The sequence below is a fragment of the Festucalex cinctus genome, chromosome 2, assembly GCF_051991245.1.
Source record: "Festucalex cinctus isolate MCC-2025b chromosome 2, RoL_Fcin_1.0, whole genome shotgun sequence".
Classification (NCBI taxonomy): domain Eukaryota; kingdom Metazoa; phylum Chordata; class Actinopteri; order Syngnathiformes; family Syngnathidae; genus Festucalex; species Festucalex cinctus.
Genome location: NC_135412.1, coordinates 31,727,821 through 31,753,726, shown reverse-complemented (window position 1 = coordinate 31,753,726; position 25,906 = coordinate 31,727,821). Strand labels below are relative to the sequence as shown.

The 25,906-nt window shown below is 40.1% G+C and overlaps 1 protein-coding gene across 5 annotated transcripts in view; it reads left to right on the top strand.

Annotated features, from left to right (window-relative positions):
- The window catches only part of kazna (kazrin, periplakin interacting protein a), a 147,062-nt gene that overhangs the window by 53,559 nt on the left and 67,597 nt on the right, over positions 1-25,906 (top strand). For 4 of the 5 annotated variants that reach the window (XM_077514597.1, XM_077514596.1, XM_077514599.1 and 1 more), the window contains one exon: positions 1,048-1,237. In XM_077514597.1, coding sequence (XP_077370723.1) covers positions 1,048-1,237 — 190 coding nt within the window. Of the gene's footprint in view, positions 1-1,047; positions 1,238-25,718; positions 25,881-25,906 lie in introns of those variants that run through there. The other variant, XM_077514600.1, reaches the window with a different exon arrangement.

Below are 25,906 nucleotides of genomic sequence, written 5' to 3'. Positions count from 1 at the left end.
CTGCTGACATTATTTTTCACTTTGAATTTCCACTAACAAGAAAAAAAAATCATACAGAAAAATCTTACATACAAAATCAACTGTGATTGGTGTCATTATTTTGAACAGCCATAATGTGTTGTACAAAGTATAATGGATTAGGCTAATTGCACAGAACAGATAGCTGCAAAACTCATTCTCATAGGCTGTACCGAGATTAGAACATGTTTTAAATTCACAAAGCTCACTAAAGCATTATATGTATATTTTACATGGACATTGATAATCATAATATTAGCCTTTAGCCACACGATAAAGACACCTCTGTTATCGAGGAACACACCACATTTGGATGCAAATGCCTGTTAGCATCACAACAGGAGGGAAAACTTGCTGTGATGGATGCTTTGTTTGTGAAACTATAATTATTTTCACCTTGCTACTGTTTACTTGTCTAGCTACTCAGTCTCTTCCCTTCGACCACTGAGGGAAGGACACACACAGAGAAGGAGGAAGAGACATTAGTTTCACTTTAATCACTTTTCCCCACACTTGGTACAACTACTGTCATGTTTCACTTCAAACACTAATTCCCATAACCTAACAGCTGTATCTTAACAAAACAGCTATTTAAAAGACTTGTGACTTAACTTCCCTGAGCTCAAATGAGTAGCCAGCCTCTCTCCCCCCTCCGACTCTGTGCGCAAGTGGTACAGTCCATTTAAAAAGGTGCCTGTCATCTCTCTGTGCTCTGTGTCCTTTCAACAGTCAGCTGCGGGGAGCACATTTCACGGAGGGGCAGTGCGGCAGGCTAAACTCGCACATGTGCTTTCAGAACTCACAGGCACGCACACACACGCTCCTGCTACGCACAAACTCACTCACAGTCCCCTCCAGCAGATTTCCCCAGAGGTGGATGACTTTTTGCAAACGAAATAGGACAAACTACTTTGAGGATTTAACTTGGCTGTGTCATCAAAAGACCGACCAAAAGAAGGATTTATTTGCCTCCACTGGAAATGCACAAGTTGTCAGCATGACACCTTTCCCGGGTTCTCCTCTCCGCAGGCAAAAATCCTGAAAATGATGGATGACAACAAGCAGCTGGCTCAGCGCATAGACGGGGCCATTCAGTCGGCCAGCCAGGAGGTGACCAACTTGCGCTCGGAACTGGGCGCCACCAGCCGCAGACTGACCGAGCTGGGGGCTGCTGACCCGTCCGGCAGCATGCTTGAGACCCTGCAGCACAACCACAACGGTAAGCCCGATGAGAGTGGACGCGTGTACTGTCGAGAAACAGCAAACATGTGGCGACGCATGCTGATGCTGATGCAGTTGTGGAGTGCGATCAGACACAGAGCACGTGCTGCAAACTGTTGGAAAACGCGCACAACCAATGAGTGAGTTTGGGCTGAACAAAAGCAATGTGCTGTTTCTGTCTGCCTGTGTCCACCCTCACCCCCTGCCTCCCTCCTTGTGTTGAATAATTAACCCTGTGAACCTTGAAGGGGGTAGTGCTGCACTTCGCTCAGACCAGAATGGGTAAAGTTACAGCCTCTTTTTTTTTTTTTTTTTGGTCTCCTGCCACTCTGGGCTGCCAGTCCATTCATATTGCCCTACAGTATACTGGCCAATGGATGTGTAGTCCTAAAGTGGGGGGTGGCTTTCAGGTTGCCGTGGGTTACTGTTACCCAGAGCTTTTGAATAGTTGCCCAGTCTGTAGAATGCTGTCCAACGTGTGTGTGCTGTTGTTTGTTTCTACCTTCGTATACTCAGTTGGACTTAAATAGCTGACAGATGTGTGTATTTACACATGGTCGGTGACATAAGCATGCCTAGCTTACCAAATCTTGGCACACACTTACTTCCACACTCGCCGTTTCCATAGCAGTCAGCTGCTCCAGCCAGCTGTCTGTCTGCAGTATACCCCCCCCCCCCCCCCCCCCCCCGACCAACATATTTGAGACACCTCAGAGGTCAAGCTACACTCTGCACTACTTCCTCTTTCATATTCACAATGAAAAAAAGAAAAAAAGCTCAGCAAACATTCCCAGCTATGTGACTAAAAGTCATGTAGTCCTTGCTGACCTCTGTTATAAGGAAATGTTGGACACGACTGGGGCATGACACATTTGGCGACTTTCTAATTGCTCTGCCGGCAAATGCTTTGCGTTCCTGCGCCCCCATTTTTTATTTTTTGGTTTGAAGTGTCCCCTTTAACTCCTGACACTCCTGCTGTTGCCATAGCAGTGTGTATGTGTGACGATGACGACAAGCGTTCCTCTGAGAGCGCTGATGTCATTGTCCCTGCAACTGCTTGGCTGCTTAGATGAAATTATGCCCGCGAGGTTCATGTGCAGTGATGGAATCACCTGAATCTCAATTCTTTCAACAATTCTTTTTAAGCAAAAATACTATTTTAAGCAGCAGATGTGTGTGCATAGATCTTGGTTCTGAAACTAAGTGCTTCAAATTTCCTAGACTGAACATCATTTAGAAATGTGTTCTCTTTTATTTGACCTCTTTACCTTTCTATTCTATGTCTAGCGCATTTATTTTTGCTTCGTACCCACCTCTCGCTATCTGTTCTTTCTCCCCGGAGCTGTCCTTTACCACCCGATGTGTATGCGAGTAATGGCTGGGTGGATTAGGTAATTTATCATCAGTGGCTACATTTGGAAGGGAAGTGCGCGCTAAGGGTCGTCGGTTCATTGCACAGCCGGCACAGCGCGGGTCCTGAGGGAAGAGCAGTTGCTTGCTGGTGCTACCTGGCAGCACGGCAACAGAAGCAGCAGTAACCTCGCCAGCACGAGTGCTTTCTTCAATTACATTGCTTACACCTAGAGGTTATATATTGTGCAACACAGTGAAAAATATCTATAGCATAATGTATCCCCTCTTCTGTATGTGTACTCATACACTTTATGAGAAGTTTGACTTTTTAAGTATCCCCATAAGATATTCTCAGTAAGACCAGCAGAAAAAAACTTGCAATCCTTTTTTTGTACGTTATTCTGCAAAAGGTCTGGTGTCCATCAACTTTTCCATATACAATAGCTTCCTGGTAAGGTGACCATGAGCAAACCTCACAATTTCAAATACTGTAATTTATGTGCACACTTTTGTGTTTGAAATGTTCTAGAAGTGATTGAACATAAGAAGTGCATGAAAGTAGTTTTCAGAGCCAACCTTTCTAAATTCCCTCACTACGAAGGCTTTCGACATGCTGTAATCAATACTACCAAGGTTCTAGATCTCCATTTTTTAAAGCTTACTTGTTAGTGATTAAAATCCTTCTGTGGTGAAATTGATAGAAATACAATGTTGAGTATGATGATTACTAGGGGTGTTAAAAAAATCGATTCGGCAATATATCGCGATACTACATCGCGCAATTCTCGAATCGATTCAAAAGGGGGCCGAATCGATTTTTAAATATCCATTTTTGATGGAAAACTATTTACCAAAACGTCTTAGGGTTCACACCTTAAGCATGGAGGAATGTTATATTAATGGAACATGAAGCCATAATATTTTATTTTAATGCTGTTCAAACATGAAACAGATTACAACCTGTATAAGGCTGAGTTTCAGATAAATAAATAATACATTTTCATACAAATCTTACACTGTACAAGTTTACTGATTAGTATTTACTAAATTTAAATAACAACAATCGACTTGTAAATTCATATCGGGATTAATCGGTATGGAATCGAATCGTGATACGAATCGAATCGTCAGGTCCTAGGCAATTCACACCCCTAATGATTACTGATCAATGGCCGATTGATCAGTGCACCACTAATTTAGACACACATCTCTGAACTGACCTTACAGGGTCTTTTAAGTGACACATCTGTTTTGGTCCTCGTGTTTGAGAACCTTAATCTATAATATTCATCTTCACGAGAGTGTTAGGCAGAAGATCAGAGCGGAATTAGCCCCATAATATTATTTAGCACAGGGGATTTACTGTCGACATGCATCATTAATGAGGAGCCATATTTAAATATTAAAATGGTATTAAGACTACGGTCTTGTACTTCTGCTCATGTAAGGTCTCCCTGGCCACTGATATTGGACATTAACTTGGATATTATTGTTACGTCAGGAGGCTGTCTCCTTAAAGTACTTTTGAATAATTAATCCATTAGACCAGTTCAACAGAACCCTCTTGATGGGAACAAAGAGTCTGCTTGTCTCAAAACTAATTTATTCAATATTCACAGTGTGAGTCTTACGCACCTCAATAAATTAATGAATTTGGGGGTTTGCGATAAACCCTGACCTGACCTCATCCTATTGGAATCAATAGTGATAGGGAAAACATTTATTTGACATCACATGCAAGAGAACGGTTGCATTTTTTTTTAAACCATTTGTTTATGCTGTACATGATGCAGATATTGGCCACACATTAGTTAAATTATAACTTTTTCTTAGGGAATATTCAGGGCAGAGTACACCAACTCTTGGGCTGGTAAAAGTGGTATGTATTATCTTAAAGTTTGGAAAAAGAGGTGAAAGATGGAATTGGCCTGGTGTCCAAATTCTTTTGCACATGTAGTGTATGTCACAATGCTTGAAGCGTTAAGAAACACGAAAATGAATAGACCGTTTACGTTGATTGGTGGTTGGTTGTGGTCCTGCCAAAATCCCATCAGATTTCTTGAAGTGTACAATTTCCTGAATTTGGATGACATGATTTTGCTTGAACAGCATTTATCACTGACATTTTTATAACATACCGTTATTCTCATGCCTTTTTATGTGCACAGGGACTAAACTTACTGTCATTCACAGAAGCATTTGTTGTGGCATGACCACATATATACATGGGAAAAAAAAAGAGGAGAAACATATTTGGAGAGTCCAGTCGTGAATGGCAGCGTTCAATTAGCTCAAGATGTGAAAATAGCACCGAATCTCCTGTGTCATATCGGTTGATGAGGATGGTATTGGCAATGGGAAACAAGACAAAAAGAAGAGGGCCCTTTTCCAAGTCTGATGTTTATGGCAGGATTAATAGACATTTTGGCAGTTGCTGTCCATATGGTTACTCATTCAAGCAGGGAAACGCCACCGTTTCCTTTGGCTGACTTCATTTAACACATCTTCTGGTGTAGTTACTTCCCTAATGAATCTTACATTAGGAAGGAATTGCTGCCCACCGGAGATAGTATTTCAAATGAAACGACCCATGTTGGCATAATTAATAAGACTGGAACCTTAACATGTGAATGACGGTAGCAATTAGTTGCTTGTAATGCATGTTGATGATGAATGATGCTGGTCTGGAGCCATACCATATGCTTTCCAGCCACTCATTTAGGTGTGTTGTCTACGTAGGACTCATTGGAGGGAGAGACAACACCTTGTCATTTAAATTTACAAGCCACACGAAACCGTAACTTAGTGCTAACCACATTTTGGGTGTGTATTCACATCACTGTTGCGCTCACACCCCAATGTGATCATATACTGTAGAGTAGACTATTAGGAAAGACTTTAGTCAGCCACTGGACCTGTTCTCAAACCTACAATTCTTCACTCAAATTTTTTTCTTGACTTTAGCTAAAAATCATTGCAATTGGTAAGGTCAAGCCTGTCTGAAATGTTTGATAGTTTTTGATGATTTCGTTTGAGTGTCTCTCCAACATGTAAATGGAGATCACGCTCCCTCTTTCGGCGTGTATTTCCTGAAGAGCGTTTCTCTAAGCACGCTCATGCACAAGCAGATGGTCCAGCAGAGTATGCTGTGTTTTTAGTGATGCCATTGAGACAGGGGTGGGTAGACGAGCCAAAAGCTGTTACTTTTAAACTATATGATTCAAGTTAAAAAAATAAAAAAATCTCTGTACAGTGGTACCTCTACTTACGAACGTCCCTTCATACGGAAGTTTCAAGTTACGAAACTCCTCAACGGGAAAATATTGCCTCTAGTTACGAAAGAAGTTTCAGGATACGAAAGGTAAAACTACAGTATGGGCCGCTACTCGCAGCTCCCAGAGTTTCCTGAACGCAACATACTTACAGCTGCTCTACCATTGGCTATTACTGGCATCTTCCTGGAATCCCATTGGCTAAGAGGGACCTGTACCTATTTGACCATAGATATAAAATAGATTGTGTCTACATGTCATCCCATTGGCTAAGAGTATTTGACCATAGATATAAAATACGTATTTATTTGATTACATGATGGAGTAATTATTCATTAAAAACTACTCAAGTACTGAGTAACTCATAAGTAATTTCTGATTTTTTGCTTTAACTAACGCAACAGACAATTAAGAAAAATTCAGCCATGGTAAACAGCCCAAATTAAGTTAATTTGTTGACACTTGTGTAACAGCACAATAGGCAATGATTACCGTCGATAGAAAAATCAGAAACAAGGCAGCTCACCATATCTGTTCTATTTTGTAGTCTGTAAACAGATCGAACATGAGGCCAGGAGTGTTGTGTCTCTTCTGACTGACTCACACGTCGTTGTTGCTGCCATGCGCTACATAGCCTAGATTAGTCACTTTGAAAACTTTGCTTCTGTGCAGGGCGGCAGAGACTTCATGTGCAGTCATGTGTCTGCCTGGCTCGTGTGGTGAAACGGAGTCAAATATCACTTGTGGTTACACTGAATTGGTGAAACGGATTGATATGAAAGCGCCGCAATATCCCAGCATTAAGCATAAAGTGAAGCCAATTTACAATTTTGGTACAGATTTAAGCAAGAACATGAAATAGACGCACATAATTTGCTTTTGGCAGGCCACGTCTAATGATATGGTGGGCCAGAACTGGCGAGTGAGTTTGACACCTGTGGTCTAAAAAATGTATTCCACAAGTGTGGTTTTACTTTCATTTAGCTTTGTGTGTGTGTTTTGTGCTACCAGCAAAGGTACAAGTGATGGTTTAAAAGGGAGCGCGAGAAGTGGGATGTGGGGAGTACAATATGGTTGACATAATGAATTGATGTCAATAATAAGAGTTAAGAAATGCTTCTCCTCAGCACATGCAGTAATCCTTCCTCTGCATGCTGATCACAACTCAGTTGTGAATACTTATTAATTTGATATAAGTTGTATAAGTAGAAGTATGCAATGATAACTTTTTTTATTTATTTTTTATTTTTTTATTTTTTTAAGATCTGGGTTGTTAATTAAATTGACTGCCACACTTATAATTATCAAATGGTGAGTAGTTTTAATTTCTTTTTACCATAATGCTTTTTTCAGTTGTTGGTAAGAATGTCAATATGATTTCCTTAACAATTAATTTAGGCTGAATGATATTGACAGTTTCGCACTAGAACGGAATATTTTCATTGAATTCATGGGAATATTTTTTTTTTGAAATAACAATTCTTACTTGATTATACTTGATTAGAATGCAAATGTAACACCAAACTTGCAATGTCACATGGAAATGGTACAGAACTAAAGTGCATTATAAATGTCAAGCCATTTATTATTCTGTATATCCCTGAAGGTGACAAGCCAAAATGAGTTATAGCTTACCAAATAAAGAAAACTACTGTGACCACCGATTTCAAGTTATCCTAACATGATGGAATACTTTGTAGTTTTTCCCATTGTAACAACTATGATATCCCATTAGTCTCCATGGCCTACTTTTCTTGTTGACGTTTAGCCAAAGGCCTGACAGAACAAATTAGTCCTACCGATACAGTGGAGGAGATTAATGTATTTTGGATCTATCATTGCCAGTAACAATAAAAGCAGCAGAAATTGGACTAGAATTCTATCACATTCAGGGACTTGCGTGCTCAAAGCCAAGTGGCCTTCTCTCCAGCCCCAGCCATTTGGCTCCTAATCAGCTGAGAAACGCGGGTGCTCGTCGAGCAAGGAGCCACCCCCCAGGGGTGTGAGAATGATACGATGTGATGAAGCGAGTAGGCAAAACAGGAGAATGGCTTGTATGGGGCTTGCTGCAGGGCCTTTGAAGATATTGTCACCAATTATTCACAATGTGGTGCATGCATACTAGCGACTGCGGCAGCAGAAACCACAAACTGACATTTCCCTTGTTCATCTCATTTCTGCTCCTTGTAGATTGAATGGATGTGAGTCTCGTCTATTTCTGTCCTATGTCCCATTTCTGGGAGGCCCATACTGTACATGTTTGATGTGACGAATGCAGTATGTGTTTGATCTGACGGATGCTAATGTGGTAATATTTGTCTATGTGTCATAATTTCTTTTATGGTTCTAGCATGAACACATTAAGCTTTTTAAGGTTCCAGTTTCAGGCTTAAGGCATCCATCTAACTAACACAGCTGTTCTCATTATGGTAAGCTTACAGTCGGTTCAACCTTGTACATTCTCCTATTCAAATAGTGTGTATTTGTTATGTTTGCTCAGGTTTATTTCCCCACCATTGGACAGGATTAATTTTGGATCCTATAGCTGAGGGCAACAGAGCATGTGAAATCCAAGATGACAAAGATATTTTTGGCACAGGTATAGATGAATAGAATGACTGCATAGCTCTGCATATGGATCGCCATGCCTTGGAGAACTTTCATATAATATGCACATGGCTCGTGAGCAGATTTCTCACTGCAAGCATTTAAGAGCTTACAAATACAACGGGATATTGGATCAGCGATTCACTTCAGAGGACAGAGGCCAAGAGAGCTGTGAAGGTTTATGGAATTATTATTCAAAAGGCTAGAGGACAGCCAATGTTAACATGGATCAGAAAGAGTGATGCTGCTAATATTGCGTAATAAACACTTCAGTGGATGGAAATCTCCAACATGACTCATGGAATGTTGTAACTTGTACATAAACCACTGGTATTCACTAAAATTCCATAATCTGTTTGTTACTGGAAGATGACATGCTTTTACAATTTCTTTTGCAGCCCCAGAAAAAAAAAAGACAATTTTTGATCAAATTGAAAATCCAAGCTAGTTTATTTGGTTTTGAAGAAATCAGTAAATAACTGTTCTGGAATTGCCTCTAGTTCCTTTGCACTTTGCATCAATGTTCAACTTGGACTGAACTTTGCCAAAGACACTGAGCTTTACTCATAAACCGAGCATACACATAAATTTGTGCTTAAATCGTGCATACAAACATTTAACACACACATTTGTGATTCTTCAGTATATTCTTACTTGAATTTGTTCTTACTGTGAAAACACATTTAGGACCTCCTCACACCCTGCACACAAACAATGCAGGATCACTCGTAATTTTATTTTTATTTTTTTACCTAGAATGCACAATGTATTGACACTAAACGTCAGAATAATAATTGAAACTGACCTGGGATTACAACCGCCAAAAACATCAAGGTTAGTTGAGTAATGTATTCTTTCAAATCACAATAATTAATTGAATTATGTATTTTTCTGTACCCGTGACTCCAGTGAGGATAAGCAGAAAATGAATGCATATTTTTATGCTCATTCTCTACACTTAGTTTTCTCCATGCATGTTTTGAGTGCCAGATTTTCCAATTTAACTTCTGAATTAATTAATTAAAAATAATTAACGTGGTTATTGTGTGTTTTCAAGTTACATTTTAGCAAAATTTCAAATGATACCAAACTTTTAAAATCAGGATAAGGAAAGTTCTGAAAGTTTTGGGGTTATCATTAGCAATTTCAACCTTCCTCACCATTATGTTTTTGGGCACATCAACCGGGTGCCATTCTGAAAGGGAAATAGGGCCGCTGTTTATGCTGATTGCAGATCGCAGACACAAGAACGACATTTGGAATCAATTGTGATTCTCTCTCATACGCACTGTTGTGATTAAGAAAATTGGCCAGTGCACACGTGTCATGAATTTGGCAGTGATTGTTTATACACTGAACTTGTGATAAACGTAAGAACCGTTCTATGCATTTATTTGTGAAGAATGCCACTTGTGCCCAATTTATACATACATTGCAAAAGCAGGGAATTATTGACCCAAGGTATGTGCTTCCAAGCTGCAAATATTTTTGCTGAGGTGAGGTTACGTTGCCTCATTTGTGCAACTCCTAGAAAAGAGTGTTAAGAGCTGCAAGGCGTGCAGCGTCACTTACTCATACGTCTGCATCTGGACCAGCCAAGACATGCAATTTGATGGCTTAATTTATGAAAATACATTGTTTAACTTTTTCAAATGGTAATTGATTAAGGATTGTGATTATATGGTTGTGGAAGTTGATGCTGGAAGAAAACATAACGAGCTGGAAAACATTCAAAGCCTGTTTGGCATCAGGAATAATAAATCAGATACCAGAAGGGAAACAGAAAAAAACAAAAAAAACAAACTTGTTTTGAATGACATTGCCATTTTTTTTTTTTTTTTTATCTAAGCGAAGAAGGGAAAATGGATTTGAGGATTTATTTTTAGGCCATATTTGAGGTATTTTTAAACTCACTTTTCATGTCAAAACTTAGCTTTGATCATGGTTTTGCAGACTTTCAGTTTCTCCACAGAAATGCAAAAAAAAAAAGAAAAAAAAAAGGCCAAAACAAAAGTCATATAAATGAATAAAGAAAAACAAAACATGTATTTTAGTCTGCTTGTCAATAAATAGCATACACCATTTGACTCTGACAATTGGTGACCCAATTACAACAGACCCATTTTACCTGACCCATTTGGCAAAGGCTGGCTTAAACAAATGTGTTGCTCAAGGTACAGAATAAATTATATTGGCCTTCATCTTTCAATGAAATATTAGTCTAAAGTTGCAAGAACATTAACTTTTTCTGGGGTTTCCGATTCGCGTGAATTGGTGCTTTTTTAAATTTGATGGTTGTAGCTATTTGCCACATTACATATATTTGTGAGAGGTTCAATTCAAAGCACCCAAAACACAGTCAAAGACTGAACTGTATATTAAAGTGAGGCGTGGTAGCTGTGAATCATTCGGCTGTAAATTGTCCATTTATCAGCATGCATGCTGTCCAGCCAGCTGGTGCCTGCTGGGGTGAAGAAGCAGATTGAGCCTGGCTGGTTGTCACATTGGGTGCAGGTGGGCCCTGCCATAAGATACCAGGATGCTCACTGGGACAGACCGGCCCCATTCAGATCTGCTCTGTGGGGAAATGGACAGGGTGTGTTGTGGAAGAGTGAAGTGCCAAGCCTGACAAATTGGATGTAGTCTGTCGGGGATAGGAAGGCAGTGCCATTGTGAGGTTGGTATAATATGGAGAAGCAGATGTGAGATAACGTTAAAGAGAAGAGGACATTATTTATGTTCATGCAATTTAAAGATATGTGTCAAAAGTGTGTGTGAAAGTGAGATAGGAGAGGAGAGGAGCTGCCCTTTAACAAGACTCAGAATGCCAGTGGTGCTATTTTCACAAGTACACAATGTCTGTGAGGTGTACTGTTAATAGCTGTTCCATGCGTCATTGACCAGATTAGTTGTTTTGTTCCAACAAAATATGTATGAAAATGACTTTTAAATGCTTTCATATTCATTAAGGACGCAGGAACAAGTATGAGTACATTGTCAGCAGTATGAACAGGTTCCAATTAAATAGCACAGTATGTTTTCTCCCGTATTGTAAATTGATTGCGAACTCCCATTGATTCCCTGAGTGAGGCTAAGAGTAACAAGTTAATGTGTTTGGGGTCGATACGTTGGATGGTAGCACTGAACTATAATGACACATGACCCTGCATGCCGGACCACATGTGCCAAAAGCTGTAGTTGTGATTTCCTCATGCACTCATTTTACACATAGTCAATTTGTTGTAATCACTGAGTTAGCACTGAGTTTATAGCAGAAAAAAAAGGCAAGCACGTGAAGGATCAATGAGGGAAGCACAAGAAAAGATTTCGACCCCACTTGATTGACATAACTTCCCTGGTGGTCGTTTAAGCATCAGAAATAGGCTGTTGCCATATTTGATCTCGATAATCTTGCCAAGTAATCACTATCTCTCCCATTGCTGACCCAAGCCACACCCCTCAAAGGACCACAAGTCATAATGTGATTATGAACGTGTGCAGTCGTGATACAGTAAACAGTCAGCTTCAACAAAATAGCTAGCAATACTAAGCTAGCATTAGCATGGTAAACAAGCTGATGTTAGCCACGGCTACCTCATCCGTAGCATGCATTACTAAATGTGATCAGTTTGAAGTTATTATTTTTTTTTGAATGTATATTCAATTCAAAATCAAAGCTGCAGAAATGTTGATTTTTCCACCTGGCTTCCAAATCCTTTAAGCTGCCTCAGGTCCCTTCGCTCTGCTTCTGTATGCTAGTCTTATTCCCTGTTGTTGAAAAACAAAGGATGGCCATCTTTTTTTATTTTCTTGCGGTGGATATTCTGCCATAATTTGAGCAAAGCGCTTGAAGCTAAAGGTAAAAGTCAGCGCAAGACCACGGTAGAGTGCCGGTGAGTGCACAGCGAATGTTTGACAACTCATCAAACACATCTAATGGATTATCTCCTCCGATTGGTGTTTTTCCCTCGGGCATGGTGGTTTCTTGTAAACACAATTGAAGGGAGCAGAGAGGGTTGATTATTATTTTTTGTCCAGATCATTTTTCTGGCAGTTTGTGCTACTGGCAACTTAAGTGATACTGACAGTTTTAATAAATAGGCTATGACAAAAAGTGATTTTTTTTTTTTTTTTTTTTTTTTTTTAAATCATAAACCCTCAATTTAAAGGTCTATGGCTTTGTTGGCCTTTGGACTGGAAGTGTAGTAGTCAGGGGCGCAACTACCAGCTTTCTGGGGGGTATGCAGACACATAACAGCCCCCCCAAGAAATAAAAATAAATTAATAATAATAATAATTCATGTTTATATGTAGCTTATAAATATTTTTGGGGGGATATAACACTTTTATTACAAACTTTTATTTAACTTTTCATTTTACAGCAGGTGATCGGCTTAATCAAAAACACAAGAATATGTACGATAAAACACAACATCAGCAACACCAAGTGCTAAATACATTCTCTGTAGTGGAAACGCAAAATTGAGATCTGAATGACGGTTTGTACATGTAACATCACTTGTTCAATTATTTCTACCTGATGTCGTCACTGGTCTCCTCTATAACAGATGTCTTTACCGACCTCATGTCTTTGTCCTTCACCATTTTCATGTGTTCTTCTCCACTAAATCATATGGGAAAACAAACAATAGCTTTGAATAAATTACAGTTTTCTAATACAATTTTAATTTAAATTAAAATATGGAGAAATGTGCCCTGCAATTGGCTGGCAACCAGTTCAGGGTGTACCCCGCCTACTGCCTAAAGCCAGCTGAGATCGGCTCCAGCACCCCCGCGGCCCTTGTGAGGAGTAAGTGGTCAAAAAAATGGATGGATGAATATGGAGAAATGAAACACTTGCTATCAAGTAGCTGTCCAACACTTCCACATAACATCACACATCAACCTGTCGCCTTTCACTGGCTGTTCTTTCTCTCTCTCTCTCTCTCTCTCTCTCTCTCTCTCTCTCTCTCTCTCTCTCTCTCTCTCTCTCTCTTCTTTCTCTCCATTCTCACATCTGAACGACATAAAGTTCATGTTAAGGAAATTTTAAAAAGTACACCAGCCAAACCACATACAAAAATAAAAACGTGAAATTTGTATTTGAAATGATATCCTTATTGGAAATCAATCAATTTGAAAATTTGATTCCTGGTTGATGCCCCAATACCCAGCTAGTACTGGTACCTAGCCTGCGTAAAGATAAATAAATAAATAAATAATAATAATAATAATAATAATAATAAAGGGTGGAGATTGTTAGGAAGAGTATAACAACTGTGGCAAACACGTCATTCGAGTAACTTATTTGTACGGTACTTAAAACTGCAGGTGTATTTCATTTATGTCAAGCTCACATTGACGGAGTATAATCGCACCTGCTACGACAAAGTAAACCTGCAGTTGCATTGGCAGGTATCCGATACACATGCTTTTATCCACATTTGCAAGGGGCCTGATTCTGATCTGCAGATATCTGATTTTATGCATCTCTCTCTGTCTCTCTGTGCCATGATTCTTATCTACATTGTGCCACTTTGGAGTAAAAAATCACAATGGCCACTTGAACCATGTTGCGTTAATCCATTCTAAATTATGTTCTGTCCTTTGTGTGACCTTTTCATACAGCTTTACTCTGGTCGTAGACAGATACTTAAAGTGCCACACGACTTTGTTTCATTGCATACAAATGTTGTGGCTTATTTGTTGTACTTAGAGTATCTGAGCCATAAGCAAAGCACAGGTATTGCCATCTTATTTGACAGTCTCCAAGTAGTCATGACACGTCATCTCTCTTGTGCAAAGCGGCTTTGTCTTGTATCTCTCATCCAAACAAGTCGAGTTCAACCAGAGTTCAAAAGCAAGTTTAGAGGGAGGGCGAGAGGTGTCTGCTTCCCCTCATGTCACTCTCTCTCAAACTTTTGGGATTTAGCTCTTTTGGAAGGGTGGTTAGTTCGACAGCTGAGAGGTTACAAATGTGTAAGGGGTTTTAGAAAGGAAGCTTGACCCATGGCAAACTGATGAGAACACCTGAAGTTTGTGTTAATGCAATTTCAATCCATCTTATCATTCCAACTGTTCAACTCAAATGACGAGGCATGAATTTTACATTTCATATTTGCTTGATCACTTTCTGTGTGCAATGGGCAGCTCTGTGGCCATTAACTGTGTCTGGCTGTGTGGACAGAATTGATTTTTGTGCAACTCATAGAGCAAAATAAAACAGCTTCTCACTGTCAAAGCGGCAATGTTGTTACCAACTTCAACTCATTTGATAACGCTAAAAGTAAAAAAAAAAAAAAAAAAAAAAAAAAAAAAAAAAAAAAAAAGAAGAAAAGAAATAAAATACTCATTTATCTAATGGATGGACAAATGAAGTGCATTCTCATGCAGTGGCTCATATACTCATAATTCTTCAATGATGATTAAATCCAGAGACCAACTGCGTAACTTCATTTACTCTGATATCAATTCATTGAAGTGAATTGAAATGCCATTAATCCTTTCCGGCTCAAGAAAACAACGATGTTTGACCCCTTTTTTTTTATAAAGACAAATAGCACTTGATTGTAAAATATAAATACAAAAACATGACAAAATTGTTTTATAAAGTGTAATTCAGCCAAACGTCAGACACACTGTAGTGTTTGTGGTATGTGTGCCTTAAAGGGGGTGTGGCTTGAAAGATATTTGGGGGGTGGGAGGGCTCTAACGCCAGCGCCAGTTGGCCATTAACGATGCAGTTAGTTCAGTTTTAGCGTCACCGCCATGCTCCTTGTGAGTGTTTTCAATTTGATTTTGTGTGTTTGACTGTTTTGTCACTTTGTTGGCAAAAATGCCTGAAAGTGTGACCGTCACTGATTTTTTTTCTCCCTCTACACCAAAACTCACTCGAAATTCAGATTTAGGCTCGCAAAACAAAGAATAAATAAAATTGACAAAATGATGGCTTGTCACTTGAAAACAAACTGTAAGTCAAGGTCCCAAATGCATATATTATAGTGAACATTTTTAGACAATTTTTAAATGAAATGCTTTGAAAGTTTGGCTAACTACAATAGCAAACAGTAATTTAAGCACAGCTGGGCAGTTGCGTTAATCGTCACTTCCCATTGACGACGATGCCCACCTTTCAGCGAGTACACAATGAGGCGAAAAATACATAGACAGAGCACTGACTGAAGCACATTTGTATTTTTGCGAGGCTTCGCGTCACCTTTCAGACACCAGTGTGAGTGGCACTGGAGGCAATGTGTGTGAAGTGTCTTGCCCAAGGACTTGGGAAAATGTGGACATCGTCATCGACAGGAATTGACAAATAACTGCCCAGCTCTGAATTTAATTTTGCCAATCACAAACTATTAATTCCAAGCGTTTTAAAGCTGTTTAGATAGAGGACTGACGTTTATTTCATATTGTTACATTTCAACCCAAGATACGCTACAACGGCGTCACGGTGGCTGACTGGTTAGCACATTCACCTCCCAGTGCTGAGGACGCAAGATCGAGTCCAGGCTTCGGCTCTAGAAAAGAGTTATAAGTTAGACACAAATGTTAACAATGTTAGAGACATGAAAATGTTTAAAATGGCTGTATCTATGACTTTCTTCTTCGGTTGACATTGCTGACAAAGTTTAAATGTCAGGGGGACTTACTTGGAAGAAATCCTACCAAATGTATTGTCTGCTTTAAATGTCAATGATTTCAATTTTTTCCCGTGGCAGCCTCACAGCCAATGAATAGGAAGATTGTGTTGTGCAATTGGGGTAATACACACCAGTTCTCTAGGATTTTTATCTTTATTTATGTTTTACTTATTTATTTATATTTGTGGGGGGGCCAAAATCCCCAAGTAATAGGATGAATCAACATCACCTCTGTTAGATGCAGCCAAATTTTGCACTCCATTTTGCCTCCGTTTCTTCGACATAATTCAGAAATTCCACACAATTGACTGATTTCTGAATGATCAGACAAATTAATCAATACAGATTGGATCACCTGACGATAACGCCATATTCCTTCAAAGGTGCCGACTCCTTATTCTGTGCAAAATCCTCATGTTCTATCTAAGATGGATTGGGCTTCATCTTTGCAAGCCTTAAGATCAGGATGTGTCTCAATGTCCACCTCTGGTTGTGCTCAGCACGGCTATCGTAGCTTCATGATCACGCTATCAAAGCGCATACCCACGCTTCCTCATAAGACGGCACCGAGCCTTTTAAGACTTTAACAGCGCCACGAAATGGAGAAAAAAAAAGCCAATTTGTGCCACGTTAGGTGTGTCTGATGGTTGAGCTGCCGTGGGAGCTCAGGGACAGAGTCCGTGTGAGATAAGCGTGTATGGTTGTAAGGGCGGTTGCTCATTAGGATTCCGCGCTGGCTGCTGAACGAGACTCAGATGAGAAGAGCTGATGAGAGGACAAGCAATGGAGAGAAGTAGATCCAAACTAAAAGTGGACACGAGGAGGGAAGGTAACTCTTAGATGAGGCGCTTCACTAGAGACACCAAGAAAAATCAAATACTAACTGGCCAAAAGTAATACAAAAAAAAAGCAAATACAACAGATTGAAAACGAACCCCAAAATTCTCTTTATAATATAGTCCAATGAGCCCCCTTGTCTAAACATGGAATTCTGATTAATATTGAGTTTGTGGAATATGAATTAAGAAGAAAAAATAACCTGTTTCTATCCATCTCATGGGGCGGCCATTTTGCCACTTGCTGTCGACTGAAAATGACATCACAGTTGCTCAGGACTCAGATAACGACCAATCATGGCTCATCTTGCAAACATCATATAAGCAGACTCAAAATACACTGAAGACGTGGTTGGCCGTTACCTGAGCCCTGAGCAAGTTGGCAGCAAGTGGCAAAATGGCTGCCCCCTGAAATGGATAAAAATAGGGGGAATTTTACTTCTTAACCCATATTCGACAATGGCAATATTAATCAAAATGCTCTGCTTCGACTGTGGGAGTGCATAGACCATATTATTGTAAATCCATTTTTTGGGTTGACTTCCCTTTTAACATTTCAGAAACCCTAAAGCTATTCTCTTCTTTCATTTTGTCTAGTTTCTCCCCACATTGTGGCCATTCTGACTGTGATTAGTAGAGAGATAAGAGGACCATGATTCTTCCATTTTCTGCTCCATTAGTTGGCCTTACTTGACACAGCCGGCATGTTTAAGTGCAAGGGAACCGTCATCTTTCTTCTGGTTTTCCCACAGCCTCAGATCCAACAAACAACTTTGGAAATGACATGATTTTATGACGACATCTGATAGTATCTGAATGAGCATCAACACTCAAACATCTTCCTTTGGACATTTCTGTGGTAATATGTTAAATAATCCCTTGAAAATATGTCCCACTCTCTTGTGCTGTTGTGTCTCAATAGACTATTAACACTTTGATGGAGGTTCAGGAGCTCGTTTGACATTTAAGAGACATCGCCATCCTTTTCACTTAACCTTTCTCTACTTCTCCTGTCCTCTCCGGCAGTCTTTCTTATATTCACCTTCTTCCAATTTCATGTGTCCCTTTTTTCGAGCTCCCCATCTCGCCACTCCTCTGTCTCTCTGAATGAGAGCAAATGGAGCGGGGCAGCGAGGTGGAACCTCCCGCCTCATCTGGTAATGAGTCTGTAAAGTTCCCAGTCCAAAGCACACCGTCACCATGGAGATTGAGGTAAAGTTGTTGGCGCTGCCTCTTTGAACGCCGCGGCGAGAGCAAACAATGTCAAGGTCACCGCTCCTAGGGGTCTGTTTTACCATCTGTGACCACAAAGGCACCCCACATTCTTCACGGACACGCCGGACCACCCTAGTTCTGGAATACCACCCACTTTCCTTTGATTTATGACTGAGTGCAAAATCTGTCATCCACTGTCCAATTTTGACTTCTCTCATATTGTCCAATGTTCGACCACAAAACTATTTGAGTTCAGACAGTCAACTGTCTTAGTGGACTTATTTAATAAAAAAAAAAGACTTATAAAAAACTAACCAACTATTTTGTCCATCCAGCCATCCATTTTCTTGACTGCTTACTCCTCACAAGGTTCGCGGGGGTGCTGGCGCCTATCTCAGCTGGCTCTGGGCAGTAGGCAGGGGACACCCTGGACTGGTTGCCAACCAATCGCAGCGCACACAGAGACGAACAACCATCCACACACACACGCACACCTAGGGACAATTCGGAGCGCCCAATTAACCTGCCATGCAGTCTTTGGAATGTGAGAGGAGACCGGAGCACCCGGAGAAGACCCACGCGGGCACGGGGAGAACACCAACTATTTTGTGAAATGGTTAATTTCAACTCTTCCCTGAAAAAAAACGTCAATATATGTTGAGCAATTATGATTTTATAGTGCTTTTTATGAATATTTTTGCATTAAGTTCAGAATCGGCCATTTTGGACAGTCATGTGATCATCACGATGTACCGCATGTGAAAAATACATATTGAATGACAGACATGGCTGCCAGTGACAACAAAGAACTCACAAGGAATTATTGCATCCCACAGCGGACATCAAAGGTGGAATTACACCCTGTAGCAAAGAAGCACTTCTTCAAAAGTAGTACAGCCACGGAGGGCTCTCCAAACATTTGTGTCCAGCCAAAAGTCGGGATGAAACTGGCCAATAAGGAGGACTCATTCAGCCGGCCGGCTCATAGCGAGTCGAAGTTGGGGACCGTGTGCAAGTTGTGTGTTACAGTGGGTCAAATTACAGTCACCGTTGACAAAGTTCACTCATAAATGTAATTTGCTGATGGTCCCTAACCTGGAGGTTAAACATCCAAGTGACTTTTGCTGTGCTGGGCCAAGCTACATGTTGTGTGCTACGCACGCTTTAGCCCACATAACTGCCATATTTCCCTGTCTCCTTCCGCACCCCCACAGCAGCCCCCATTTATTGTTACATTTTCTTATTAATGTTCAAGTCCTGACAAGGAAACAATCGCAACCATGTCAGTTTTTTTAAGCTTTTGACTGTTGCACAGGCTTGACTGCATACAGCAGTTGCAAGTCGATGCTTGTATGCTAATTGCATACAGTTGTATCGGCCCACACACTGAACACAAGAGGAGGAGGTTCTGTCAATATTTCTTGTCAAGATTGACTCTCGCGGCGTGTTCTTTTTTTTTTGTTCTGTTTCTTTATTTGTGGCACCAGAAACATTTAGTATATAAAATATTAGATGCAGTTTTTAGTGAGTGCGCACAATACAAACAATGCAATACCTCTCGAAGCGTGTTAGTCATTGTTGTATCCCAACAAGGGATATTATGGATTTGTAGTAGAATGTCTGCCACAGAGATTGATTGTGCACAGGAAACAGGTTGCAGTTTTATTTGGTCTCTTCCCTTCCAATTCTGTCTTTGTAACGATACTTAACGTTTCAGCTTTGCGCCAAAAATACCACCTTTCTTCAGTTTTAAAGAAGTTGACATTTTCCCCTATAGATTAAATGCCAAAAGACTTTTTATTATTAGCGTTTCATTTGCACTACAATACTACAATGAGGGATCGAATTGAAAAGAAATTAGACATTCTGATGCCATTACTGATGATACCGCTTATCAATCAGACTCCTTATCGATTCTTTTATAGATTAAATTGTTAGTTTTCTATCAATCAAACACATTTTAACTGTAACAACAATAACATGGATAAAAGATATATAACAGCTTCCAAGACTGTACCATAGCAACACCTCTTTTTCAGGTCATTCCCATCATTGGTCCCCCTTTCCAGGCATGGCTAAACAATCTATACTAACACCGATATAACAACGTGGGTTGATTAGACATGCCTGAAAAATGCCGCACAAAGATGATGCAAAAAAAAAAAAAAAAAGAAGTAGAAACTTGTGTTATCGTCTAATGCTAAGAAGAATCGATAAGCTGAATCATCGGGCAAGCAAATGTTTCCCAGGAGCAGAAATAATGGGAACCGGTTTTCAAAATTGAACCAGTTTTCAATTCCCATCCTCAATTGCACTTAGCATCACCACATGTCACAGCTTGATAACACAAAGAAGTACATTTTAATACAATATCAATTGGCGGGCTTAGATGATATTGCTGTTACTGTTTGTAGCCTAGCGGATACTTGACATTCTACTCTGATGCTGTTTGCGCATAAATTGTATGACTCCATTTGTGACTGTCCCAAATGCGAAGTCATGCTTCACCCTTAATTGGGACTGAGGCTAGACCCAATACAGCTGGTATTTGCACTGCACGATGAAGAGGATTTTCTGGGTTTACCACTCGGTGCAGCAAAGGGAGGAGGGATGAGACAGGAAATTGGAAAAGAGAAATTGCCACGATGGAAGCCTGAGAATGGGCTGAGAAACAAAGTGACAAATATTCAGTGAGGGGATTGAAGGCAGCAAGTGGAAGGGAGAGGGGAAAAAACTGAGAGATGGATTACTTCAGTACATAGACATTAGCAGAGCATGTAAAACCTCTGTGTGGTCATTTGTTTCCCCACACTTTGTGTGCTAATACTTTGGTAGACTCTCTTGAAGATCCTTTTTTTTTTTTTTTTTTTTTTTTTTTTTTTTAAATTTCAATTAAGTTTAAGTGAACCTGTTTGACTATCACCCTGATCTGTTTCTTTGGACTAAATTATACATTGATATTTTCAGTTTTCTCTCAGTAAGTCATTTTGGGCATGGTCCAATATGAAATAGGTTTACTGTCTAAAAACGCTTGTGCTCAATTATGCACATTGTTACTGATGATCATCTGTGACCATTCGGTCACTAGGGGTGTGAATTGCCTAGTACCTGACGATTCGATTCGTATCACGATTCACAGGTCACGATTCGATTCGATACCGATTAATCCCGATACGAATTTATAGGTCGATTGTTGCGATTTTTTTCATTCAAATTTAGAAAATACTAATCAGTAAACTTGTAGAGTGTAAGATTTGTATGAAAATGTATTATTTATTTATCTGAAATTTCAGTCTTATACAGGTTGTAATCTGTTTCATGTTTGAACAGCATTAAAATAAAATATTAAGGCTTAATGTTCCGTTCATATAACATTCTTCCATGCTCAAGGTGTGAATCCTAACCCGAAGTCAGACGTTTTGTTGAATATTTTTCCATTAAAAATGGAAGTTTAAAAATCGATTCAGCCGCCTATTAAATCGATTCGAGAATTGCGCGATGTAGGATCGCGATATATTGCCGAATCGATTTTTTTTAACACCCCTATCGGTCACTGAAGCACTCATGCCAATTCTCTGACAGTGCCACCAGTTTTCTTTCAGAATTCTGACGTCGCCTTCAAACATGATTCAACTTTGGGGATATCTCACAAATATTTTTGGTTGAACGCTTGGGATTGGAAAGCTTCGAGGTACCACTGTTCTTGACTGAAAGCATCCAGCAAGTTGTAGCTTACCTCCGAGAACATTTAAATAACGTGAAGCACATGCTCCTCTTCCGCATGGTATGAGCTGTTCTCCCCCGCTCAACGTATAATCACCTCTGATAGAATCTCCTTCTGGTTATAATGTGCAAAGTTGACTTGATGAATGGTGAGCAATAATGTGTCTGGGCCTTCCATCAGTCACAATTAAAAGTGACTGGCGATTGCATCTTAATCTACTGTAGAATTATTAGCTGTGGGCTCTCAAGAAGATAAAGGACTCTACACACAAAACTTGGCAACAGCAGGAATTGAAAGAAAGTCATCACGGACCACATGCACCGAATCCTATTTGTTGACGGGCGGCGGGGGACAACTTGTCGGTTGTGTTATAACTTTAGCTAATGTTAAATGTTATCTTTGTTGACAGTTCAACAATCAATGCACTCACCATTATCCAACACTTTTTGCTCGGTCCCGGCTGATATTGGAAGCTGGATATGCTGTTTACCTGCCGGTCTCGCATTGTACCATTGAAATATGCACGCAGAAAAACTTGCATTGGGTCGCAATTGCTAAATGCTATCTTGGCTGAAAGTTCAGAAGTTCTATACAATGCACTCGCTACTATCCAACATGTTTTGCTCAGCTATTCAAAGTGCTTTTTACTTCGCGCCGGTCACACATTATGACATTAAATATACCACCAGAGGTGGGCACTTCCATCAAGCGAGATTTGATGCCCACTGTGTGCAGAGAGCTTCCGCATTTTCAGCGAATACTTTATGACGCAAAGCCACACAAAAATATACGGAATGATAAGGACCGTCTGTATTCACCCCAATCAGCGGACGTAAACCTGCTTCAGTTGGTGCTCAGTTTGTTAGGTTCTGGGTTTTGGTTTGGGTTTTTCTTAGTCATGTTTTCCTTGTGTCTCTTGTTCTATCACTGTCTCGTCAAGTCTTATCATGTCCACCTGTGCTCGTTTTCCGTTCCCTTGTGTTATCCAATCAGCTCCCCAAACCACTTGTGTCTTGTCCAGGTGTCTCTCGTTAGCATGTGTATTCCCTGCTTTCGTTCAGTCCTTGTCGACAATGTCGAGTCTTTGTTGTTGTCATTGTCACACCTTGTTTCCCTGCGCCTTTGAGTCCTGACCGTTTAGTTTGAATCTAGTAAGTTTGGTTCCCAGATTTAGTTTGCACTTTGTATGCACTTCGCTATGACAACTGTGTAATCAATCGACATAAAGTGTACATGCAAAAAATTGGGACGCCGGGAAAGGACCTGCATAAAATCAGGACAAAACAATGAGGTTGGTGAAATCAGCAGGGACGAGGACCCGAGGTTCTAAAGGGGACTTTCCTGACCAAAATGTGATGCCTGGTCACCCTAATTTTTTTTAACTTTACCATAAAGTCCGCTAGTGTAATGCTAACACAAAATAGCAAACGCCATAGACAGGTTAAAGATTTGTTCCTTTGCATGACTGCCTTATACTGTTATTAAAGCAAGGTGACCTGTTGAGCTTATAAAGGCACTACTGTATTATATAAAGGATGGAATATTATGCTCTCCCTCAGACAAACCCCATTCGGGTTCCCCAGTGGTGCACCATTTCCACTCTTAGCATTAGCACATTTATATTTTACACATCCGTAAATTTCAATTGCTTGCAATTGAAGCTGTCAAGTCACACTTTCCTTTTCAATTAACTCATCCCCGAAACAGTACTCACATCTGCTCACCTACAACTTTGTTGTGTAGCAGCTCTCACAGCTTAGCCTTCATTTTTCCCTCTGATTGAGCATCTGTGAATTCTATTGAGTAGTGCTGTCAGTGGAAAAGTGTACAATATATGGTGCAATCTTAAGGAGACTGACTGCGAATGCTCTATCTTCAGGGAAAAGCTATTAAATGCAGCAATGGTCCACAGTGCACTCAGGAGACATTCTGTTAACACTAATGGTGTGGGGTGCACCCAAGGTCCCACCCATTTAGTTTTGGCAAATTTGTCTGGTGGTAGCAATAACACAGTTTCAGTTGAGCTATTTGAGGAAATGTGTCTGTAGCTACTGTATAGCTCTCAGTTTTTTAGAACTCTTAAACTTGAGTGTTCAGACCATCTCATAAAATGAACTGGCAATGATAGATAGCATTGCAAAACATTGTATACCGTACACAAGATGATGTGTACCACTGTACTGCCAATGACTCATATCAGTTAAAATGTCATTAACCTGACTGAAAGTGGAATTTAATGTTCTGCATGTCATCTAACTCTAACTTTGAAGAATTGTCTAAAACAGGGCTGGACTAACATTCTTTTGGCATGCGTGTGCGCCGAACCCAATTCCAGCCAGGAGTCTAATGGATTCCGCTCTGTTCTTTACAGAGTGAAAATATATTCAAATGAAGGTGAAAAGTGCATCCGCCGGGGCTGAAAATGTTTCCACTCGAGTGAGACTTTGCAGTTATCCTCAGATGAATAAATGAATACATTTGTTCTCTTAACCCTTCAATCCCGGTTTGGGAAACTCAGCCAGAATGACATAATGTTATTTACACAGTTTCCTCACGCTTTTTATTTTTTATTTTTTTATTTTTATCTGCATAATCTGGACCTCAAATTATGCTTTGCTGGTGTCTGCTGTCAATGTTGAGAATATGTCCATAAGAAGTTGTGAGTTTCCATAATTTTGCCTTTATACATAACCCCAGTGAATTTCAAAGTATCAACTTTCAGCTTTCAGAGACTTCATTAAAATATGGCACTTACCATTACAAAATTATTGGCATTTATTGTAAAACATGTCCACGGAGCACATGTTTTTTGACTCAGGGGTCACACACTGTCCATGGCCTCCAGCTCTCCCCACACACACTTGTGACGTTTGACCTCTTGTCATGCTTCTGCTGAATGGAGTCTTTTCCTTTAGCAGTTATTCATGGCATGTCATAACGCTACCTCCACCATATTCGACACATGATGTTGTATTCTTTGGATCATGAGCAGTTCCTCCCTTTCTGCATTCTTTTCTCTTGGCATCATTATGACCTTGGTTTGATCTGTTCAAATAAGCTGATTCCAGAAGACGGGAATTGTGTTTTTTTTTTTTTGGGGGGGGGGGGGGGGGGGGGGGGGGGGGTTCTGACGCTCGAATCAGGAAGAATGTTATTAGTGGTTTGCAGAATCTTGAATCCTCTACATTTACATTTATGAAGGTGTCTATTAATGACAGATTTAAAGATTTTGACAATGAAACATTTACTTTCTCAAGACTTGGCTTGATGCATGTTTTTTTGTAGCTTATTTTACTCCATAAGGAAATTTTTATGTGATCATTCACTTTAGTGGTCTGACTGTGAGTGACCGAAAAGCCCCCAATAACCTTGAGTGGACAGTAAATAGAATATTGCTCAATGGTAAAGTCCAGTGGTCTGTTTCCAGACCGATAAAGCATAATGGTTATATCTACAAAAGCGACAAATACTTTTGAGCCCCTGAAAATCGGCGTTTTTTGCACATAAAAAGGGCTGTAATTCCTCAATAGTAATTGTCAATATTCTTGTCAAACATCTTCAACGAAAACCTGGATTCTGCACTTATTCTTACACAAATACTTGTATATTATCACATCCATACTGTCTTTTATTAAGCTTTAATGGTCTTTCATGGTCTTTGAGGCACAGCGTCCGAGGCGAGAGCCCTCCAGTAACTTGGGCGTGCCTTTATATATTTATCATTCACGCACACGCACACGCACGCATGCACAAACACACACACACACACACAGATTACTGGGGTAAACTGTGCCACTCATCTGGCATAAATGCAGTCAAAGAGGAGTGCAGCTGAGCAAACTGCTCCAGTTGGAGACAGAGAGCAGAGGGGAATGTAAGTGAGGTGCAGCGAAGATGATGGACTATTCATGCCAATGTCCCGTTGGTGACAGGCTGCCACGGTGGATATGCATCAGCCCTGAACCAAAGACCGTGGGAACCAATGGCGGTAATGACAAACAACATTGACTTAGA